This window comes from Diospyros lotus, chromosome 1 (genome assembly GCF_014633365.1).
Source record: "Diospyros lotus cultivar Yz01 chromosome 1, ASM1463336v1, whole genome shotgun sequence".
Classification (NCBI taxonomy): domain Eukaryota; kingdom Viridiplantae; phylum Streptophyta; class Magnoliopsida; order Ericales; family Ebenaceae; genus Diospyros; species Diospyros lotus.
The window spans coordinates 11,422,312-11,444,622 of NC_068338.1; the positions used below are offsets into that span (position 1 = coordinate 11,422,312).

Sequence of the window (22,311 nt, forward strand, 5' to 3'; positions counted from 1 at the left end):
TATTTCCACATCAAATACCCTTTGTGGATTTTTTCCATAACTTTCCTCAATTATATACTATGTTAATATTTAATTTGAATTTTCAAGCTATTTTATCATCTTTCCCACAAATTCATATTTTTGTCAACATTATCCAAAATTTTCAATTTAAAGCTCTTTTTCGATAATTATACTTCAAAATAAAAAATTTGGCCACTTTTTGCTCTTTTTCCAAAAATTGAGGTCAAAATAACCAAAGAATGCCTGTCATGGATAAAATGACTAAAATTGCCCCTATCATTAAAAATCTAACTATTACATCTTTTTCTTCACATATCCCTATATGCTATAAGAAAGGTTATGTACAATTCTTTTGGGTCATCTTAAATTATTAGATTTTTTTTCATTTTCCATTGAAGGTCTACCATTGTACCAAATGTAGGCTAGGAATGAGTTGAGTCAAGTCAAGTGAAGTCGAGTTATAGGTCAGCTTGGCTTGATTCCTTTTAAATTGGTTTAGCCAAGCTTGTGGCTTGGCTCAAGTTCAAAATGAACCAAATTTTCTAGCTCGAGCTCGACTCAAACCAAGCTCATAAACTGTTTGACTCGACTCATTAGTCTCAAATAACATCCAAATGAGTCAATATGAGCCAATGAACCTATGCTAAAGCCAAACAACTCATGAGCTTGGTTCATTAACTTGACTTGTTTAGCTCAATTCTTCTAAAAAAATAAAAAAGAGAAATTCAAAGAGATCTTACTTCAACACAAAACGATTTTTTTTTTTTGAGACATGGTTAGTTTTTGCAATTTCCACAATCAATCACTTGGGAAAAAAATGCACGTATCAAATATGTAATGATTTTGAATTAATAAATTTATCATAATTAATTATATATTATATGCAAATTAAATTTACTATAGTATACTAAATAGATTCGACCCATAGAGTAGGGAACTCAGAATTCAAGTTGAGTCTTTGATGAATGAACTCGATAATCTGATTCAATAGATAGGAATCCTTCTTATATAAGTTTCTATGTTGTCTAATCCTAGAAGTTAGGAGCTAATATACAATAGAATTTTAGAATACAATAAGATAAGAAAACTATTATCTCTACTCCTATTATTTTTCTTGATTTTTAGGAATTTATCTTTCTGCATCTTATCTTCTTTTCCTGATCGACTGGAGGCCTATCTTCATCTACTGCATCGGCTTCTTATTTGCTTCAACCCCCGTGACTTCCTTATAAGCTAGGACTCTCCAACACCCCCCCTCAAGCTAAGGAATAGATAGGAACCCTACTTATACAAGTTTCTGACATGTTTCATTCTATCATGCTGTATGGGGTTGTTGACGATGCTTATAGTTGACTTGCTATCACTGTAGAGTTGTGTTGATTTAGTTAATGGCATTTGTAGATCTTCCATTAATCTTACCACCCAAATTAATTCACAAACTCCTTGGGCAATTGCCCTAAATTCTTCTTCAGCACTGCTTCTTGCTACAACGGACTGTTTTTTGCTTCTCCATGTGACTAAATTATCCCATAACTTTGTACAAAAACCTGATGTAGATCGACCATCAATCACTGACTCTGCCCAATCTGCATTAGAAAATCCTTTTGCCCCTTTTTCATCAGTTTTTTAAAACAACAGTCCCTTACTTGGTGTGCCCTTTAGGTATCCCAGAATGTGATATACAATTGTTAAATGTTGTTGAGTTGGGGAATGCATAAATTGATTTATGATGCTCACTGAATAGGCTATATCTGGGCATGTTAAAGACAGATAAATTAATCTCCCAACTAACCGTTGATACCTCTCCTTATCTACTGGTGGATCATCATCCCTCTTCATATACTTCCAATTCCTCTCAAGTGGAGTTTTTCTTGGTTTGTATGCAAGCATTCCTGTATCTTTTAGAAGATCAAGAGTATATTTTCTTTGAGATATTACAATACCTTCTTTACTCCTTGCCACTTCCATTTCCAAAAAATACTTCATAGTCCCCAAGTCTTTTACCACAAATTATTCTTTCAACCTTTGTTTTAGAGCTGCAATTTCATTAGTATCATCCCCTGTAACGATTATATCATCCACGTACACAATCAAGATACACCTTTTTCCATTTGAGTGTTTAATAAATAGAGAATGGTCGGCCTCACCTTGCTTGTAACCAAATTTTGTTAAGGTCGAGCTAAACTTTTCAAACCATGCTCTAGGGGATTGTTTCCGACCGTAGAGAGATTTGTGTAGTTTGCATACCTTCCCAATCTTTTCTTCGTTTTCAAATCTGGGTGGAATCTTCATAAATACCTCTTCTCCTAGCTCTCCATTTGGAAATGCATTTTTGATGTCTAACTGAAACAACTCTCAATCTAAGTTAACAACAATGGATAGAAGTACTCTAATAGAGTTTAACTTTGCAACCGGAGCAAACGTCTCTTCATAATCTATTCCATAAATTTGAGAGTACCCTTAGACTACCAATCTGGCTTTATAACGGTCTATACTCCCATCTGATTTATATTTGATAGTAAACACCCATTTGCAACCTACAACCTTCTTATCCTTAGGTCTGTCCACTAGTTCCCATGTGTTGTTACTGTCCAATGCCTTCATTTCTTCCATTACAGCATTTTTCCAGTTTGCATCACCCAAAGCTTCATGTATATTGCTCGGAATAGAAGTTTCATCCATAGTTACAGTGAATGCCCTGAACTATGAGGACAATTTAGAGTAATTTAGATAATTCGATATGGGATATTTCACACAAGATCTTACCCCTTTTCTGACTACAATAGGCAAATCCAGATCACTCTTAGCCGCTGCACTGCTTTCCTCATTTGCTGGACCAATCGCAGGTTCTAGCAACTGGCTGATTTGTGGAGCAGGATTTTTAGGCTTTCTTGAGTACACTTTAAGTTGTTTTTCTGGACTCAATTCTTCCCTTAGGTCAGTCTCCCCTAGTTCATCTGATCTATGATAAGATTTTGGGTTTGTAGCAGCTGATGATTGGAGATTGCTGGGTTTAAACGTTGTAGGTTGTGAGCAAACAGCTGTAGGATCATCATCAGTAATAGAGGGGGATATAGGCAGTGTAATCGGTATTGAAACTGTGGGATCCCAATAGTTCTCTTCCACCCGTGATGCAGGACTGGTGTGATAAAAAACTGTTTCATCAAATATTACATCACAAGAAACAAAGAATTTTTGTGATGTAAGACAATAACATTTATATCCTTTTGGGTAGGAGAGTAACCAATGAAAATACATTTGAATGACTTTGGTTCTAGTTTGTGACGATTTGAGCTGGTTTGATAGACATAGACCACACATCCAAACACTTTTGGGGTAAGAGTATTAAGAATCCGACATAAGGAAAGGTAGTCATAAGGTTGTGCAAGGGTGTTTGGTATTTTAGAACTTTGGTTGGGAGCTTATTAATCAAGTAAGCAGTTGTTAGAATGGCCTCCCCCCAATACCTATTAGGAGTGGAACTAGTGAACATTAAGGATCTAGCCACTTTAAGTAAATCACGATTTTTTCTCTCAGCCACCTCATTTTGTTGGGGAGTATAGGGGCACGTGCTTTGATGAAATATTCCATTTGTAGTGAAATATTGGGTAAATGGGTAAGAGAAATACTCTCGGCCATTATCAGTCCTAAGGATGCAAATAGATGACTGAAATACGTTTAGGAAAAGCTTATGTAAATTCTAAAAAATCGCACATACCTCAAATTTTTCTTTCATTAAGTACACCCAACATACTCTTGTGTGATCATCAATGAATGTCACAAACCACCTAGCACCATTCAAGTTTGAAACCCTAGCTGGACCCCATATATCACTATGGATCAAATGGAATGGCTTGGAAGGATTATATGCCTTTTGTGAATAGGAACTGTGAGTTTGTTTGACAAGAATGCAATGGTCACACTTGAGCTCCAGATTGGCTTTATTGATGAATAAATTAGGAAACAAATGTTTTAAATACTGAAAACTAGGATAACGAAGACGTCTATGCCATAACAAGATTTCTGAATTCAAACAAACTGAAAAAGAAAAACTACGAGTCAACTAACTAAGAAAAACCTTGTTGTCCAATACCCAATAGAGCCCATCCTTCTCTTCAGCACTGCCAATTATCTTCCCGTGGATCGATCCTGAAAAACACAATGTGAGGAGAAAAATGTCACGGTGCAATTTAGATCTCTAGTGAGTTTATTCACAGATAACAAGCTACACTTTAAAATTGGCACATATAAGACAGATTCAAGTACTAAATCAGCCACACACACTTTTCCTTTTCCTTTAACTGAGGATATTGTTCCATCTGCCATTAACACAGTTAGATCTTTATTTCCCAACTGAAAATTTTCAAACATAGCCATGGATCCGGTCATATGATCGGATGCTCTTGTATCCACAGCCCAACTGTTGTTGCTTATCCTTCTAGTAGTTAGGGAAAAAACCGAGTTACCTCCTTGGGCCAAAGATGGTGCAAGGGTAGCTGCTGCTGGTCCATCTAAATCCTTTGGAATATGTGCACCATTCAGTAATTTCTGCAAGAAATCTACCTGATCTGCTGTTAAATTCAATCCCATACCTCTTTCATTGTTAGGAGTACTTGCAATTGCAGGTATACTCGTGGTTGTATAAGCTGGTCTTTCCTTCTCCTTGTCCTTCTTGTTTCTTGGTTGCCAATTCGGTGGCTTTCCATGAAGTTTCCAACAATTGTTCTTTGTATGGTAGGGCTTATTATAGTATTCACACCACTGTTTAGCCCTCAAATTTTCTTCTTTTTTCATTGCAGCAAGGGTAGATCCAGTGTTGGGTTCTACTAAAACAAGCATCACTCTCTTTCTGCTTTCCTCACGTCTAACTTCCGCGAATGCTTCTCTAAGTGTCAACAGTGGCTTGATGCCTAAGAGGCGTCCTCGAACCTCATCCAAGTCTGAATTGAGGCCTTGAAGGAAGTCGAAAACTTGCTCCTTTTCCCGCATCTCGTTATATTTCTGGCTATCACTTGGGCATTCCCACTTTGGATCATAATATAAATCCATTTCTTGCCACAACTCCACTAAGTTGTTGTAGTATTCAGTAATCGAGAGTCCACTTTGTTTTGTAGTCCGAATGGCTGCTCTAATCTCGAAACATTGGGTAGTATTCTCAAGATCAAAATATAGCTCTTGGACTGCATCCCATACTTCTTTTGCAGTCTTGTAAAACAGATAGGTTCGACCTATCTTTGGTTCCATTGAGTTGATTAGCCACGCCATGAGAATAGAGTTCTCTACTTCCCATCGCCAGTAATCCTTGGACTCTTCTTGAGGTGTTGGAACGGTCCCAGTGAGGTAGCCAATTTTCCCTTTGCCCTTAATCACCAAAGTCACAGACTGAGGCCATTCCATGAAATTCCTTCCATTCAGCTTGTGCTGTGTGATTTGCAGGGTTTGGCTATCCATGGAGAGGGTGTTGGCAGGAATGACAATAGGCTACACGCTCGGCTGTTGAGGCACTGATCCGAGAAAAGACTCCTTCGTTGTAGGGATGGCTGTTGGATTAGGACTAGCCATATTGATCAAGATACTCAGCTATGAGAAACCGAGCTCTGATACCATGAACAGATTCGGCCCCTAGAGTAGGGAACCCAGAATTCAAGTCGACTCTTTGATGAATGAACTCGATAATCTGATTCAATAGATAGGAACCCTACTTATACAAGTTTCTATGTTATCTAATCCTAAAAGTTAGGAGCTAATATACAACAGAATTTTAGAATACAATAAGATAAGAAAACTATTATCTCTACTTCCGTCTACTCCTATTATTTTTCCTGATTTTTAGGAACTTATATTTCTGCATCTTCTTTTCCTGATCAACTGGAGGCCTATCTTCATCTGCTGCATTGGCTTCTTATCTGCTTCAACTCCCGTGACTTCCTCATAAGCTAGGACTCTCCAACAAATACTCATTAGAAAAAACTAAATTTCTAATCGCAAATAAAGCATTTTATAATACTTAACATTAAAATTCTTTTCATGTATTTTACTATTAAGATATAATATGACATAATATAATAATAGTACTGATATATTGTATAGCATGTAATTTATATTTTATATATGTTGCATGTAATTCAATCAAGCTGGCTCATAACCAAATGAATGGAACATGTCATAAATTGAACTTGACACGTTTATTAAACGAGCATATTTTTAGCTTGTGTTCAACTCATTTGGTTCATGAACTAAGCTTGTCAAGCTAGTTAACAAGTTGAATCACGAATGTATTGTGAGCTAGCTCGACTCATTTCCAACCCTAATTAGATGTCATGCAATACATGCAACTTTACAAGTGCTAATGCATTTATAGATCCATGCATGCCATTAAAATTAATAATAAATGTACATATGTAGTTTTCTTTTTGGTAAAATGCATTGTGCACCCTTAAGGTTTGTTATTAAAATAAGGAGTACATTGATAGAAATTTTATTTCTATCCTAAGTGGGCTACCATTAGTTGCCTTCAATGAGATAAGATTGTCAATTTAAATATAGTTTCAATGGAATCTAAATAGGCTTTTTGATAGAGATATCCAATAATTTGATAAGCCTATCACACCAAAATTTAATTAAAGATGTAGATAGACCTAGTGTAGGCCAATCCTTATCTTATTAAAGTTTGTGATGGGAAAACCCTATGGGATCACTATAAATAGAGGCCAAGTCCCTTCTTCACTCCATAATAACTGTGATATCTGATTCATCCATGTTGTTAGACAACTATGAGTGAGATTAAATAGAAAATGTTGATTTAATCAAAAGATATGATAAACTACTCAAGATGCCCTCAAATGTTTGGGAATAAGAAAACAGTCTCTCATGTTTACCTCCCTTATGTCAATCCTTTCCCCCATGGGTCATAGCCATTACCGCCACCATTTCTACACTCCACTCTTCTACATTATCTTCCTCAACTCACCCACCCAACCAGTAAATCCACAACCAACCTCCTAGCTTTGTTGTCGTCCACATACTTGTTGGCCTCTAAAACAATTGGATCTTTTCTACTGCCCCTCCAACTCTAGCTCTTTGTCAAATCACCCCACATTTCTTGCCTTGTTCTCATCGGCAACCTCTTTTCCCATCCACATTCCACTCAAAAAAGGGGTAACCCCTCTATTGATTGCTTTATCACTAAATTGGCTTTCAACAATAGAGATTGAACTGGGGTAAATCCCTTATCTGCTTCTTCCTTTCTATGATTGAACCAATAAAAGAGGATAAATCTCCTTTCCTGTTATTGCACAAAACAAAATAGAATCCAAGAGAACTTTGGTCTTTGCATTGGATAAAATAAACCCCTTGTTGTGAAAAAGAAAAATATGAAGCGTTAAAAATAGGTCTGGGGTTGTTGATTGATCTTCGAGCATTAGCAGTTGAACTATATTGAGACTCCATGTTGGCGATCAAGCATGATCCTTCTACCGTGGGCTTCAAATAGAAAAAAAATATTGCATTTGTATTCTTTTTCATTTTTTATAACCCTTTGTTTTCTCTTGTGTTTGTAATGAAAGCCCTTTTTTCATAAATTTTTGAAATGTAAAGGGTACTCCTTGTTTTTTTGTAAAACCTTAGGGGCCTCAAATTGTTCATTGCCCTTGGATTATTGAAGAGCAATTTGGTCTTTCAATATGACTCAAAACATCTCTTTTTTATTATTAAATATAATTTCCTTTTAAAACACAAATTAGTAAATGTGCATAGGGGTGTTGAGAATGATCGGTGCCCTAAAGGACAATTTGGTCTTTTAGCTTGACTCAAATCTCTATTTTTGTCAGTAGTTAAATAAACATTTTTTGCTTAAAGTACAAAATTGTTGAAAGATAAAGATGCAACAACCAATCCTAAAGGATTGAGGAGACGATCCGTGGATGAGATAAGAGGAATGAGAAGAGGATAACTCTCCCGAGTTATCCTTAAGCTGATATTATATATCTTGTGTATTATTTGTAGATTAGTTAGAATTATTTTATCTTGTAATCTTATGCTAGAATTTAGGAGTTTATCTAGTAGCTAAAATTTAGGAGATAAGTTTGTATCAAACTAGGAGTCTTGTATATTTAATTCTAGCTGCTAATGGAGAACAGGTGCGATAGTTTCATTAATCTATCGAATTTCTTCATGGTATTGTTATGGTCCATTGCAAGGTATGGGACTTGTCCCACATTGGAAGTTCAGGCTTCTGATGTGGGGTTTATAATCTCTTGGGCACCCTCCCCTTAACAACTAGCTTTTGAGGGTGAGTTCTAGCTGAGAGTTATAACAGTGGTATCAGAGCCAACCCCATGGCTCCCAGTGTAAGCAAGCGGCGATGGAGGTGACGTCGGCATTGCAATGTTCGCTCGAGACTAGCAAAGACTAGTGCACAGCCTACTGTCGTGGGCGCCGGGCTGCGGAGCGTGGTGGTATGCTATGGTCCATTGCAAGGTATGGGACTTGTCCCACATTGGAAGTTCAGGCTTCTGGTGTGGGGTTTATAATCTCTTGGGCACCCTCCCCTTAACAACTAGCTTTTGAGGGTGAGTTCTACCCGAGAGTTATAACAGGTATCAGAACTTGGTTTCAAGTTTCTGTGGCCACCAATTATTTAGAGTTCTAATTGTAAAAGAACTCTTTAACTTGCACCATGGATGATGATCAAACAACCAGTACGGGGACCTTTATCCCTCTTCCAACAAAGAGCAGTCCAGTTCCTGCAACTTCGTCACACTCTTCTGCAGCCTTCGATGGATCTTCCCTAGAGATTACTTTACACAAGCTGAATGGGACCAACTTCTGAGAATGGTCCCAATTTGTTTTGCTTGTGATTAAAGGTAAAGGGAAGGTAGGCTATCTAACCGGAGAAATCATGAAGCCTAGCCAAGATTCAACAGTATATGGAGTATGGGAAGCTGAGAATGCCATTGTCATGGCATGGTTAGTGAATTCAATGGAGCCAAAGGTAGGAAGAACTTACCTCTTCTACAAAACAACAAGTGAGATTTGGAATGCAGTTCGAGAAATCTATTCAGATCTTGAGAATACTGCTCAAAGCTTCCAAGTTCGATCCAACATTCGACCAACAAAGGAAGGTAACAACACGGTAACTGAGTATTACAATACCTTTACTGAATTATGGCAAGAGATTGATCTCTTTCAAGAGATCACATGGGAATGCTCGGCTGATGGAAGGAAGTATAACAAGATGGTGGAGAAAGAAAGGATATTTGACTTCTTGCAGGGTCTAAATTCATAATTGGATGAGGTAAGAGGACGATTGCTTGGGACTAAGCCCTTTCCCTCTCTGAAAGAAGTGTTTGCCAAAGTAAGAAGGGAGGAGAGTAGGAAGAAAGAGATGCTACCTAGTGGTTTAACAAACGAAGGAATGTTACAAAGTTCTACCTTAAACATATCTCATAGCCAGTCATCTATTACGACTAAGGGAGAGATGCAGCGAGATAGGCAATGGTGTGACCATTGTAACAAGCCCTATCACACTAAGGACACCTGCTGGAAGTTGCATGGGAAACCAGGCAATTGGAAACCAAGGAACTAGCGGAAAGGAGTGCAGTCTGCCTATATGGTGGAATTTGAAAAGGGGAATTCAACACCAATCTCTTTAACCTCAGATCAACTAGAAGCCCTCCAGTAGTTGCTAAATCAAACCAAGGTGCAAAAGACAACCCAAAGTATAGACAACAACAGCAATTAGGTGGTATCCTTAGCTAAACAAGGTAAGATTAGTCACTCTTTGTTCTCCAAAAGGCTAACCACAGGTGTTTAGATTATAGATACTAGAGCATCAGATCACATGACAGGTGATCTTGAAATTTTATCCAATTATAAATCTTGTGATCAGAACATTACTGTATTTATGGCTGATGGAACTAATACTTTAGTCCAAGGAAGGGGCACAACTTATGTAGCAGGGCTAAGATTAGAGTCAGTTCTTTATGTGCCAAATTTGAGATGTAACTTGCTGTCAGTAAGCAAGATTACTCAGGATAAAGACTGTTTAGTGATATTCTCTTCTTCCCATTGTGTTTTTTAGGACAAATCTTCGCGGAGGACGATTGGCAAAGCTAAAGAGAATGGAGGTCTATGTTAAATCGCCAATCTTGATTACCAAAAGGAGTGTAGGTCACTTGTTCAATTCTCTTTAGCTGCAGTTTCAGAATCTGAGTTAATGTTATGGCATCAAAGATTAGGACACCCTAGCTTCGATTATCTTAGAGTCTTGTACCCTTTAATTTCTATCAATAAAATTCAGGATTTCTATTGTGAACATTGCATTCTTGCAAAACAAACTAAGAGCATTCATCCGAAACACTCCTACAAACCATCTCAGCCATTTCATTTAGTCCACAGTGACATTTGGGGACTAACCAAACTTTCAAATCTAACAAACACTCGATGGTTCATCACCTTCATTGATGATCAAACACGAGTTTGTTGGGTCTTCCTCATGAAAGATAAATCTGAAACTTGTATGGTTTTCAAACAGTTTCATCTCATGGTTAAGAATATTTTCCAAACTTCCATTCATATTTTAAGAAGTGACAATGGTCGAGAATACTTCTCAAATAACTTTAACCATTATCTAAATGAGCATGGTATTGTTCACCAAAGCTCTTGCCTATACAACCCTCAACAAAATGGGGTACCCGAAAGGAAGAACCGGCACTTACTTGAGACAGCCAGGGCTCTTATGGTCGCTCAATTAGTTCCCAATTCTTATTGGGGAGAGGCTGTTCTTACAGCATCCTATCTCATAAATCGTCTTCCTTCAAAGACCTTAAACTATAAAACACCCTTAAATGTCTTCCTTGAAGCTTTCCCTCACTATTCTAGGGCCTTAAACACTCTTGCTCCTAAGGTCTTCGAGTGTACCTCCTTCATACATCAAAACCAGTTAAATCCATCCAAGCTTGACCCAAAAGCACTCGAATGTGTGTTTGTTGGATACTCTCCTACCCAACAAGGCTATAAGTGCTATAACCCAACAACTCGCAAGTTCATTATTTCTTGTGATGTCTCCTTTCTCAAGAATCAACCGTTCTTCCACAATACCACTCAAAATGACAATCCAGTCGACAATTGGAGTATAGTCATCTCCATGCCTCTCAATCCCCCTACTAGCCTTCCCTCTACTAAAGCTCATCAGCCTAGACCTACCCATCCTCCAACATCCATCTCCCCGTTTCTATATCATCAAGGGGAGAAGAAAGAGGAGACTGAAATCCAGCAGGGTGATCAAGACCTGACTAAACCTCTGAAGGTCTATTCCAGAAGACCTAAAGCTGTTGCTCTTCAACCAACCAATCTGTCCAACTTGGAGGTAAGTTCAAACAAGACAGTTGATACTGATGTCAATATACAACAACAGCTGGTTGATGACCTAAGTGTCCCAATTGCATTGAGGAAAGGAAGAAGGATGTGCACCAAGCATCCTATTAATGATTTCATCGGGTACTCAAAACTGTCTCCCCCCTTTAAGGCGTTTACTTTCAGTTTAGACAGTGTAGCTATCCCTAAAAATGTTTATCAAGCATTGTAGGATGAAACTGGAAAATGGCAATTATGAAAGAAATGGCAGCCTTGGAGAAAAATGGTACATGGGAAATTATGGATCTTCCGGAGGGAAAGAAGGTAGTTGGCAGCAAGTGGGTATTCACTCTAAAGTATAAATCAGATGGAAGTCTGGAAAGGTATAAGGCAAGGCTTGTAGCTCTGGGATTTACTCAAACTCAAGGCGTGGATTATGAAGAAATGTTTGCTCCCGTGGCCAAACTCAATTCAATTCGGATTCTACTGTCCTTAACAGTAAACCTGGACTGGAAACTGCACCAATTGGACATAAAAAATGCCTTTCTAAACGGAGATTTAGAGGAGGAGTTTTACATGAGGATACCACCGAGGTTTGAGAAAGACAATACAAGAGATAAGGTATGCAAATTAAAAAACCCCTATACGGCTTAAAGCAATCACCTAGAGCTTGGTTTAAAAGATTTAGTGATAGACTATACAAGCTGGGATATAAACAGGGACAAGCGGATCACACACTCTTTACAAAAATCAATGAGGATGGAAGGAGAACAATTCTAATAGTCTATGTGGATGATATCATTATCACGGGAGATGATAACCAAGAAATTGAGAAGCTAAAAGAATAGTTAAGGCAGGCCTTTGAAGTAAAAGAGCTGGGGGAACTACGATACTTTCTTGGTTTGGAAGTTGCAAGAAGTAAGAATGGCATTTTTGTATCCTAAAGAAAGTACACTCTTGACTTGCTAAAAGAGATAGGCAAACTAGGGTGTGAACCAGCAAGCACACCTCTAGAACCTAACTAGAAGAACAGAGAAGGAAAAGAAGAGCATCCAGTGGACAAAGGCATATACCAACGGTTGGTAGGCAAACTCATTTATTTGTCTCACACAAGGCCGGATATTACCTATGCTGTGGGTATTGTTATCCAATTCATGCATTCACCAACCGGGAGACTTGGAAGCAGCTTATCATATTCTTAAATATCTTAAGGGTGTTAGAAACCCTCTATCGTGTAGACCTCGATTCTGCTCTATTTCAATCCGTAGAGTCGCAAGCGCAATCTCCTCCAAGTCAGTCCACACGATCGACCCTTCTACGAACGCCTCGAGAAGTGCTAGCAACCCTAGGCGTCTTATGAGAGAATACGAATTTTCTTATCCTTTTTCCAGCTTCTTAAGCGGCATATAAATAGAGTTTAAGGACCCTAATCGTGCATTGGAAAAACTCTTAACACTTTAGGCCCGGCCCTTAATCGCATTAGGCCAACTCTCTCATTTTTAATTGTGGAATGGGCTCGATCTAAGTGTGTGACCCCTTAGGTCCATCATTAGACTAGATGTAGGGCCAATTCTATTGGGCTATATCAAGGCCCAACTTATTAGATTAATTAAACTCATGAGCTTTTTAATTAACACATCTCATGGGCTTCTTAATTAAACTCTTTAATTAATAGTTTTAGAATTAATCAAATTAATTCTAAAACCCTACATATCATGGTTAACGTCTAGCAACATGCCATGAATACCTAGACAACGATGGAAAAATACGGACATTTTCAATTGCAATTACTATGCAGTAAAATTCTTTCATCGATCTATGTCCCGATTGAATTTAGGGTATGGTTTTATGACGAAACCCTAATCATTCAATAACTATGTATCCATTCTAGATTTATGACTTGATAGGTGAAATCAAAACACCTTTTGATTTCCACCTCACCTTGGCCAAGGATTTCCTCAATCATGAAGTCATGAAATTATCGGAATACATAAGACATTCTTTCATCTTCACTATAAGCGATGAATCATATTTCGACATTCACAAGCCTTCATACGTGATAAAGTCACGCCCAGTGATAGTTTGTCAATGACTCCATTAGAATCCAAAAAACACCAAAGCGTAAACAATCAAATATAAGACTATCATGATGTCTCAAGTCTAAGGACCAATCTGCACTATTGCAACACAGGAATTCTAATTCGACATTAAATAATAACCATTAGGAATTCTGTAGCGGGTCAGTTCAGTGTACTTGGTCTTATAATAAACACCCACATATATGCATTAGTGTCCTCACACCACTGTCCATGAAACAAGATATTCTCCTGATTGAGCATGCATCATATGTGCTAGTCTATCTGAGTTATTAGTGTCCAATCCTAATAACTCTATGACTAGGAACATTTAAGATCAAGGCGGATAAGGAATATGTTTCATGATCGTCATCTCTATGCACAACCATATTCCATGAGCCTATTTGATCTATGGACTTTGTCAAGTATGGAATGTAATAAATAATGACGACAACCATCAATGACAAATAAAAACATAATGCCTTGCAATAATAATTGATTGAAAATAAAGAATCCCAATGTAAAATATGATTAATTACATAAAACATGATTGGCTTGTGGTGCATAACTCTTAACAAAGGGAACACCGGGTAAGAGTATACTATTTACAAAAAGACAAGACAGAGGGATCATAGGCTATGCAGATTCTGATTGGGCAAGTGCTATGGAAGATAGCAAATCTACATCTGGCTATTGTACAAAATTATGGGGTAACTTGGTGACTTGGAGGAGCAAGAAACAGCAAGTGGTAGCTCGCAGCAGTGCTGAAGCAGAGTATCGTTCAATTGCTCAAGCAATTTGTGAAATCGTATGGATGGAAAGGTTGTTGAAAGATTTGTCTATGTCGGTGTTATCTCCTAAGGTTCTTTATAGTGATAGCAAATCAGCTATCAATATTGTCAACAATCCGGTGCAGCATGACGATGAAGTATGTCCGAATTGATCGGCATTTTGTCAAATAGGAGCTGGAGGATGGCAACATTATGCTGACTTATGTTCCAACAGAAGATCAACATGCAGATATTTTAACCAAAGCAATGGGAAATCAAGGTTTTGAATATATAAGAAGCAAGCTGGGAATATTTGATATATATTCCTCAGCTTGAGGGGGGGGTGTTGAAAGATAAAGATGCAACAACCAATCCTAAAGGATTGAGGAGATGATTTGTGGATGAGATAAGAGGAATGAGAGACCCGAGTTATCCTCAAACTGATCTTATATATCTTGTGTATTATTTGTAGATTGGTTAGAATTATTTTATCTTATAATCTTATGCTAGAATTTAGGAGTTTATCCAGTAGCTAAAATTTAGGAGATAAGTTTGTATCAAACTAGGAGTCTTGTATATTTAATTCTAGTTGCTAATGGAGAAGAGGTGCGATAGTTTCATTAATCTATCCAATTTCTTCACAAAATAGTAATTGTGCTTATTCATAAACGTTAGTCAAACATAGGGGTGTTGGTTGGTTAATTTCTAACATGTGAGGGAGGATTACTTGTATTTTTGTAAAGACTTACCAGTGCATAGTGTATTTTACACTTTTTTTCTCTGTTTTGAGAGAGAGCGAGAGAGAGAGAGAGAGAGGGGGGGGGGGGGGGAATTACAAGCATTATTTCTCTATTTTTCTTAATTTCTTCTTTTTTGCTATTTTTAATAATCAACATATTTTGTAAATACGTCTAGCAATCTTCACACCATACTGTCTTTGTTATTTTAGACATTGCTACACGCTTTTTTCTCTATTATTCTTAATGTCATGTTTTATTTTTTTTATAACCTTGTCCAGTGTCTAAGTTCCCATAACTAAAGAATATATATGAGCATGCAATTTAGTTCTAGTTATCTCTCCCCTAGTGAGATACAATCAGGTACGAGGAAAGCTTTTAAATAACTTTCATTTGCATTATTGAATTTTTTCCACCTAGCTAATAGCTTTAAGCCTGTTCTAAAGTTGGTTTAGTAATAAGCAATAATCAATATTGTAATCACTTTGCAATTATACATAGGAAGTAGATCTCTCTCTCTCTCTCTCTCTCTGGTACAAACTCTCATACTCCCACACACTATTTCCTGCTCCTCTGTGTTATATATTGCTCAAAGAACAGTTAATGTTGTGTATGAGCTTGATATGAAACAATCACTTATTTTTGTTATTTTAAATTTTGTTTTCCTCGCTTCAGTTGAAATGTGCCTTGTATTTTGCAGATGGAGACTGATAGCTGGATAGAGAATGCTGCCAATGGTCTAATGGGCTTGCAGGTGAATTCCAGAATGAATTATTGATATAGTTTTGCGCGCATTCATTCACTTGCATAGGCTTTATCTTCCCAAAAATGTTTAATGCTTGACATGCTTAATCTTTTAATATTGTTGCTTCAGATAGTCAGGCCAAATGGGAAGTTGAAGTTTCTGGTTAACATATTGCTTGGGTTAAGATTCTCAATTGATGGCACATTCGAGTAAGTGTCCTAATTATGCAATTCAATGGACATCAAGTGAGAGATATATTTTTGTAGTTTTTCCTCTATGGGACATTGTATTATTGCATTCCATACAAACATGAATGCTATTGATAGCTTACAAACAGATTACTTTGTTTTAGGATAGAATGGAGTTTGGGTTGTTTATATGGATTAAAGAGATCTATCATAAAATGGGAACGTGTGTCAAGACTTATAGAGAAGATATTGGGGTTTTTTTCAATCACAATTGGATTAAATCAAGGGTTTACTTGTTAGATCACCTTTGGTTGAATGGCACCACACACCCGAGAAGGGGGGGGGGGCTTAAAAAAAATTAATTTGAAGAATGATTTTCTAAAAACAGTGGGTAAAAATACCGAAAATATAACAATTAAAATGCAAGGTAATAGAAAGCTTTTGAGAAAATATATAAGCACAGGAGATAAGAAAATTTTAGAGTGGTTCGGCTATTCCAAGCCTACATCCACTACTTTAGCTCTCCACTAGAGATTTTCAAATCTACTGTAACACCTTTAGGTTGCAAACCACAATCTTTATACATCAATTAGCTTCAAGTTAGTTCTTCTAGTACAATCTGCTAGGAAGCAGCAAAATACAAGTTTTAAAGAAATGAGAGATGCAACTCTAGAAAACAAAACTCTCTTAAATTACAACAAAAAGAAGGCAAAAGATAGAAATTACACGGAAAGAAACAAGCCTTGTGAGAGAAAAAGATATTGTAAAATAGTGAAAACTCAATGAATGGTGGGAATATATATAACTGAAAGTTTTAGCACAATGTTCTCTTTAATCTCTTCATCTCTCTTTTCATTTAGCTCCAAACTTCTTAGTTTTTATAGATTTTGATCACTCTTCATTTAATATAGCCATTAGAGGCCAAATATGTAAATTTCAGACATTAGAAAACTAGTCATTAGAAAATTTCTCGATAGAAATAGTCGATAGTTTTCATAATGCAATCGACAGTTATTTCAAAATATTGAAAGCCAGTTAATAGTTTGGTAAAACTTTCGACTATTAAGTTTACATAATTAGTCAACAACAAACAACTGAGAGCAAACATATTAGTTTGTCAACAGTTTTCATGACCAATTGACAGTCTTGAATAATCAGTTGACAATTTCAAAGAAGAATAAAATCTAGTCGACTGTTTTGACCTTGAAACATTAATCCAAAATGAATGCATTAAATCGGTCGATTTGTGTGGAAAAGAATACTGCTCTATATTCTCTTGTGTATTTCTGTACACTATACATGAGAGATTAAATAAAAGAGTGGATCGTAATTTAATTAGGTAACTAATCCCAAATAATTGGGGATTAGTTAACTCAATCAAGGAAGGACAAATAAGGGAAACAATACAAATAGGAACGCATAATCCTATTTGAATAAAGAGAAAACTCTAACAATAAGGAAAGATTTTCAAATTTCAAACACTCCCTCTCAAGTTGGTGAGTGGATGTCATCCATTCCCAATTTGCTGATGATTTCTTGAAATCTTGGCACTGGTAGTCCCTTGGTTAAGACATCAACTAGTTGTTCATTAGTTGGAGTGTAAGGATTGCTAATCAATTCACAGTCAAACTTTTCCTTTATGAAGTGCTGATCTACTTCAATATGTTTGGTTCAATCATGTTGAACTGGATTGTGAGTAATATTGATGGCTGACTTGTTGTCACAATAAAGTCCCATAGCCCTTTCTTACTTAACGTTGAGATCTTCAACAATGATCTTAAGCCATAGAAGTTCGCATACCCCATTTGCCATTGCTCTAAAATCAGCCTCCGCACTAGATCAAGCAACCACATTCTATTTCTTACTTCTCCAAGTAAATAAGTTCCCTTCCAGAAAAATGCAATAATTTGATGTGGACCTTTTATTTGTGAAAGACCTAGCACGATTAGCATTAGTATAGGCTTTAATAATCAACTTGGTACATTTCTTGAATAGGATGCCTTTCCCTAGACATACCTTAAGATGGTAAGAGGATTTTGAAGATGGCATGCATATGTTCTTCTCTTGGATCATGCATGAATTGACTTACCACTCCAACGACATAAGCTATGTTTGACCTTGGGTTAGTTTACCCGCTAGTCTCTGATATCTTCTTTTATCAATCACACTACTATCTCCCTTTCCAATTATCTTATAGTTTGGATCAATAGGAAGACTTCCTACCTTGTTATTGAGACTTCCGTTTCTTTGAGAAGATCTAAAACACTTTCTTTGAGATATGAAGATGCCCTTCTTAGAATAGGTCACCTCAATACCGAGGAACTATTTGAGCTTGCCAAGGATCTTGATCTCAAATTCTTTGGCTAGACACTTCTTGAGAGATTCCTGTCCAATTTTATCATCCTCAATCACAATTATATCATCAACATACACCAAAAAGGAGGTAACCATACCTTGATTTGAATGCGTAATAAATAGTGTGTGGTTTCCCCTACTTTGTTTGTAGCCCATTCCTAGCATTACTTTTGTAAATCTATCAAATCAGGCTTTTGGAGATTGTTTGAGACCATACAAAGTCTTTTTTAGTCTACACACTTGATTAGCTCCAAAGTTTTTGTCAAAACTTGCAGAGGCGCCATAAATACTTCCTCTTCTAGCTCCCCATGTAAAAATACACTCTTCACATCGAATTGCTGCAAACACCAATTAAAATTAGCAGCAAGGGAGAGCAATACTCTTATCATATTCACTTTTACTACCAGTGCAAAAGTTTCTTGGTAATCAACTCCATAAGTCTAAGTGTATCCTTTAGCAACCAGCCTTGCCTTGTATATTTCAAGGGTTCCATTTGCCTTATACTTAAGAGTGTAGACCCATTTGCATCCTACTAGTTTCTTCCCCACGGATAAAGTCACAACTTCCCACATGTTATTATTCTTTAGTGCATTCATTTCCTCTTTCATAGCTTGTACCCATTCCTTAGTCTCTAAAGCCTCAATTACCAAGGTGGGAATAGCAACTAAATCAAGAGTAGTGATAAAGGCTTTATGTTGAGGTGTTAGTCTGTGAAGTGAAACAAACTAGGAGATGGGTACATTTCCTGCTAGGTTTTCGTAATGCAATAGGTAAATCTAAATCACAAAATTTAGGTTCACTAACAAATGAAGTAGGTTGAATTATTTCATTACCTGATATTGGTTTAGTTGCTTGGATTTGTGTTGGTTCTGGATGGGACTTCTATTTCCTTAAGTAGGCTTGTAGTTTGGTTGGAGTTGGTTCAATCGGCTGGTGCTGCAGTTGCCATAGTGTCCTCCAATGAATCTGATGGAGACGAAGAAAGTGGTGTATGAGGGGAAGAATGAAGTGGTAGTGGAGAAGATGGTGTAACAAAGAGACTACAGGTCAATGGGTGATAACATTTATAGCCTTTTTGAATATGAGAGTACCCAATGAAGATACATCATAGAGCTCAAGGATCAAGTTTATTCCAATTTTGATTATGTATATGAACAAATGCAATGTAGCCAAAGACTCCAGAAGGGATTTGGTGGTGATGGAAGAAATTTGGACAAAATTCAAATAGGACTTGTATAGGGCTCTTATTATCCAAGACTAACCCGATTGATGAGGTAAGCAACGGTCAAAAGAGCTTCCCCCAAAAATGTTTAGGGTCATGAGTTTGGGATAGGAGGGTACAAGTGATATTGAGAAGATGTTTGTTTTTCCTTTCAGCATCCTCATTTTGTTGAGGGGTATCAACACGAGGATTTGTGGATGATTCCTTCAGTTTTGAGAAAATGTGTAAGAGTTTGATTAAAATATTCTTTTCCATTATTGGACCTATTCCTCTTAATCGATATCCCAGACTAAGTAGTGATCATTTCATTGAAGTGCTGAAAAATGAAATTAACCTATTATTTCTCTTTCATAAGATACAACTATGTAGTTCTAGTACAATCATCAATGAAAGACACAAACTATCTAACCCCAGTAAGATTGGAAACCTTTGATGGTCCCCACACATCATTATGAATAAAAAAAAAAAAAAGGTTTAGAAGCTCTTTGATTGTGCAAAGGAAAGGAAACATGATGTTTAGCAAGTTTACAGATATCACAATAACAATTTTCAGTTTCAACATACTAAAAAAGTAAACGAAACATGTTCTTGAGTAAGTTGAACAGACGATGTCCTAGCCTAAAATGTTGAAGCCAAATTTCAAATGAGTTTGAAAGATGGGAGGAATTGAAACATGTTCTTGAGTAAGCTGAACAGGCGATGTCCTAGCCTAAAATGTTGAAGCCAAATTTCAAATTAGTTTGAAAGACGGGAGGAGTTGAAGGAAGCACCAAGAGAGCATCACCCCAACCAGACTTGCTGGAATCCTCAAGGTATTAGAGTTCGTTCTATTCCCTAGCAAATCCAATCATCCTCCCTGTTCTCAAGTCTTGAAAAACACACTAGTTAACAGAAAAAATCACTTTGAAAGGTAAATTTTTGGTGCCAAAGAGAAGGTTGGTAGAGAGCTTAGGGAACATGAAGAACATCTTTTAGGGTGAGTTGGGGACTTAGACTTATATGTGGCTGGCAACAGTAACAAAAGATCCGTCAGCAATAATGATTCTTTTGGTACTAGGGAAGGTTTGTAGGTGTCAAAACAAGTTGGGTTGGACTTCATATGATCAGTTGCTCCTAAATTAAGAACCCACAAGCCATGATAAGTAGAAACTTTAGAGTTTTCATAGATTAGGCACTCACCTGATTGAACTAATGAGCACACATTAGAAGCTTTAGAGAGAGAGTCAAGAAAGGCCTTGATTTTTTCAAGTTCTTCCCTTTGCAAAGGTTCAGACTTTGGCTGCTCCTGAGTAGGAGTTCCTTCCTTATTTGTTTTGTTTTTCTTTTTATCAAATCGGTAAATATATATAAATATCAATTGTACATACAATCACTGGGAATACCCAGGAAGACAAGGAAACATGGAGAACATCCAAAATCTATAGACCTCAAGAGCTTCAAAATGGACCAAAACATGGGGATACATAGTAAACATTACTTTGTATACAAATGTTTTAATCTTTCTAGTGAGACCCTCAATAGTAGGCTGGACATTATCAAAAATTAAGCAGTATCTTGCTGCCCAAATCTGATAAATCGAACTGGCAAGAGCAATCTTCTTTGCCTTACTCACCCAAGAGGAACCTCTGGCTTCTTTCTTCATCCATTTGAGAACGCCAGGGATTGAATTCATGGCCCTTGAGATGCCAAGCCACAATTTGACACGGGCCCATATAGCTGAGCTAACTGGGCAAAGGAAGAACAAGTGTTGCATAGATTCCTCGGCCTCATTACACAATGGGCAAGCCCGGTCAATATCCAAAAACAGGAGCTTATCTCTAGTTGGAATGCTGCATCTGATGCATAACCATATCATGAAGGCATGCTTAGGAACGAGGCTGGGATTCCACATGACATTTGCCCAAACCTTGAACTGCCCCTTCGGACAAAAGAACTCATAGGCCGCTTGCACATCAAACTTAGGCCCATTGGTCCAGCTATCAAGAGAGACATCGCAACCTCCGATGAGCCTTGAGCATTGCAAATGGCGTCCCTTATAGTCAGCAGCCTCTTCATCAGAGGAGAATCATCATTCTGCACCAGCCGTTGCCAAATGGAAACCGAAGACAAGAACTGTTGATGGATCCATTGCACCCACAGAGTGTCTTTCTTGCGGTGAATGTTCCATAGGGTCTTGATAAGAAGGCTTGAATTCCAACATTTTAGATCCTTTAAGCCGAGGCCTCCCTCACATTTGAGAAGACAAACCTCCTTCCAGGCAACCTGGGAGACCTTAGAGTTCCAAAGAAACCACCTGCATAAGCTGTGGATCTGCTTAATAACAGCAGCTGGAATTGGGAGAATACCAAGCCAAAAACACATAACACCTTGAATAACAGCCCGAATAAGCTCCATACGCCCCGCATATGATAAGGAAGCAACATTCCAAGCCTTAAAACTGTTTGAAATCTTGGCAACAAGTGGTTCATAGTGATTTACCCTCAACTCGACCGTCGCCAAAGGAATACCAAGGTACCGAAATGGCATAACCCCTTTGGGAAAGCAAGTCAAGTCAAGGATGTTTTGCAGCTCCTGCCCCTCAATACCCGCAGTGAACTTGGGCCTGACTTGTTTGTAGTAGTTCCTTCCTTATTTGTTAGATTGGCTTGAGGTTGCTGTTGATCCGATTGAGAACTTGGGCCCTTCCATGAAGTTTGTAGCAGTTCTCTCTCGTATGTTGTGGCTTCTTGTAGTAAGTTCACCATACCCCATCTCAATTTGATGTTTTTGTTGAATCTTAGGTGTTGTCCAAGGCTTTTTCTATCCTTATCCCCCTTTGATATCATAGCAGACCCTTTTGTTTGTAGGGTCTCAAGCATAACTAT

General features: G+C 37.4%; 1 protein-coding gene across 4 annotated transcripts in view; it reads left to right on the forward strand.

Annotated features, from left to right (window-relative positions):
* Positions 1-22,311, forward strand: part of LOC127787001 (probable plastid-lipid-associated protein 12, chloroplastic) — a 116,205-nt gene that overhangs the window by 56,200 nt on the left and 37,694 nt on the right. For all 4 annotated transcript variants that reach the window (XM_052314843.1, XM_052314853.1, XM_052314835.1 and 1 more), the window contains 2 exons: positions 15,638-15,691; positions 15,812-15,891. In XM_052314843.1, coding sequence (XP_052170803.1) covers positions 15,638-15,691; positions 15,812-15,891 — 134 coding nt within the window. The remainder of the gene's footprint in view (positions 1-15,637; positions 15,692-15,811; positions 15,892-22,311) is intronic.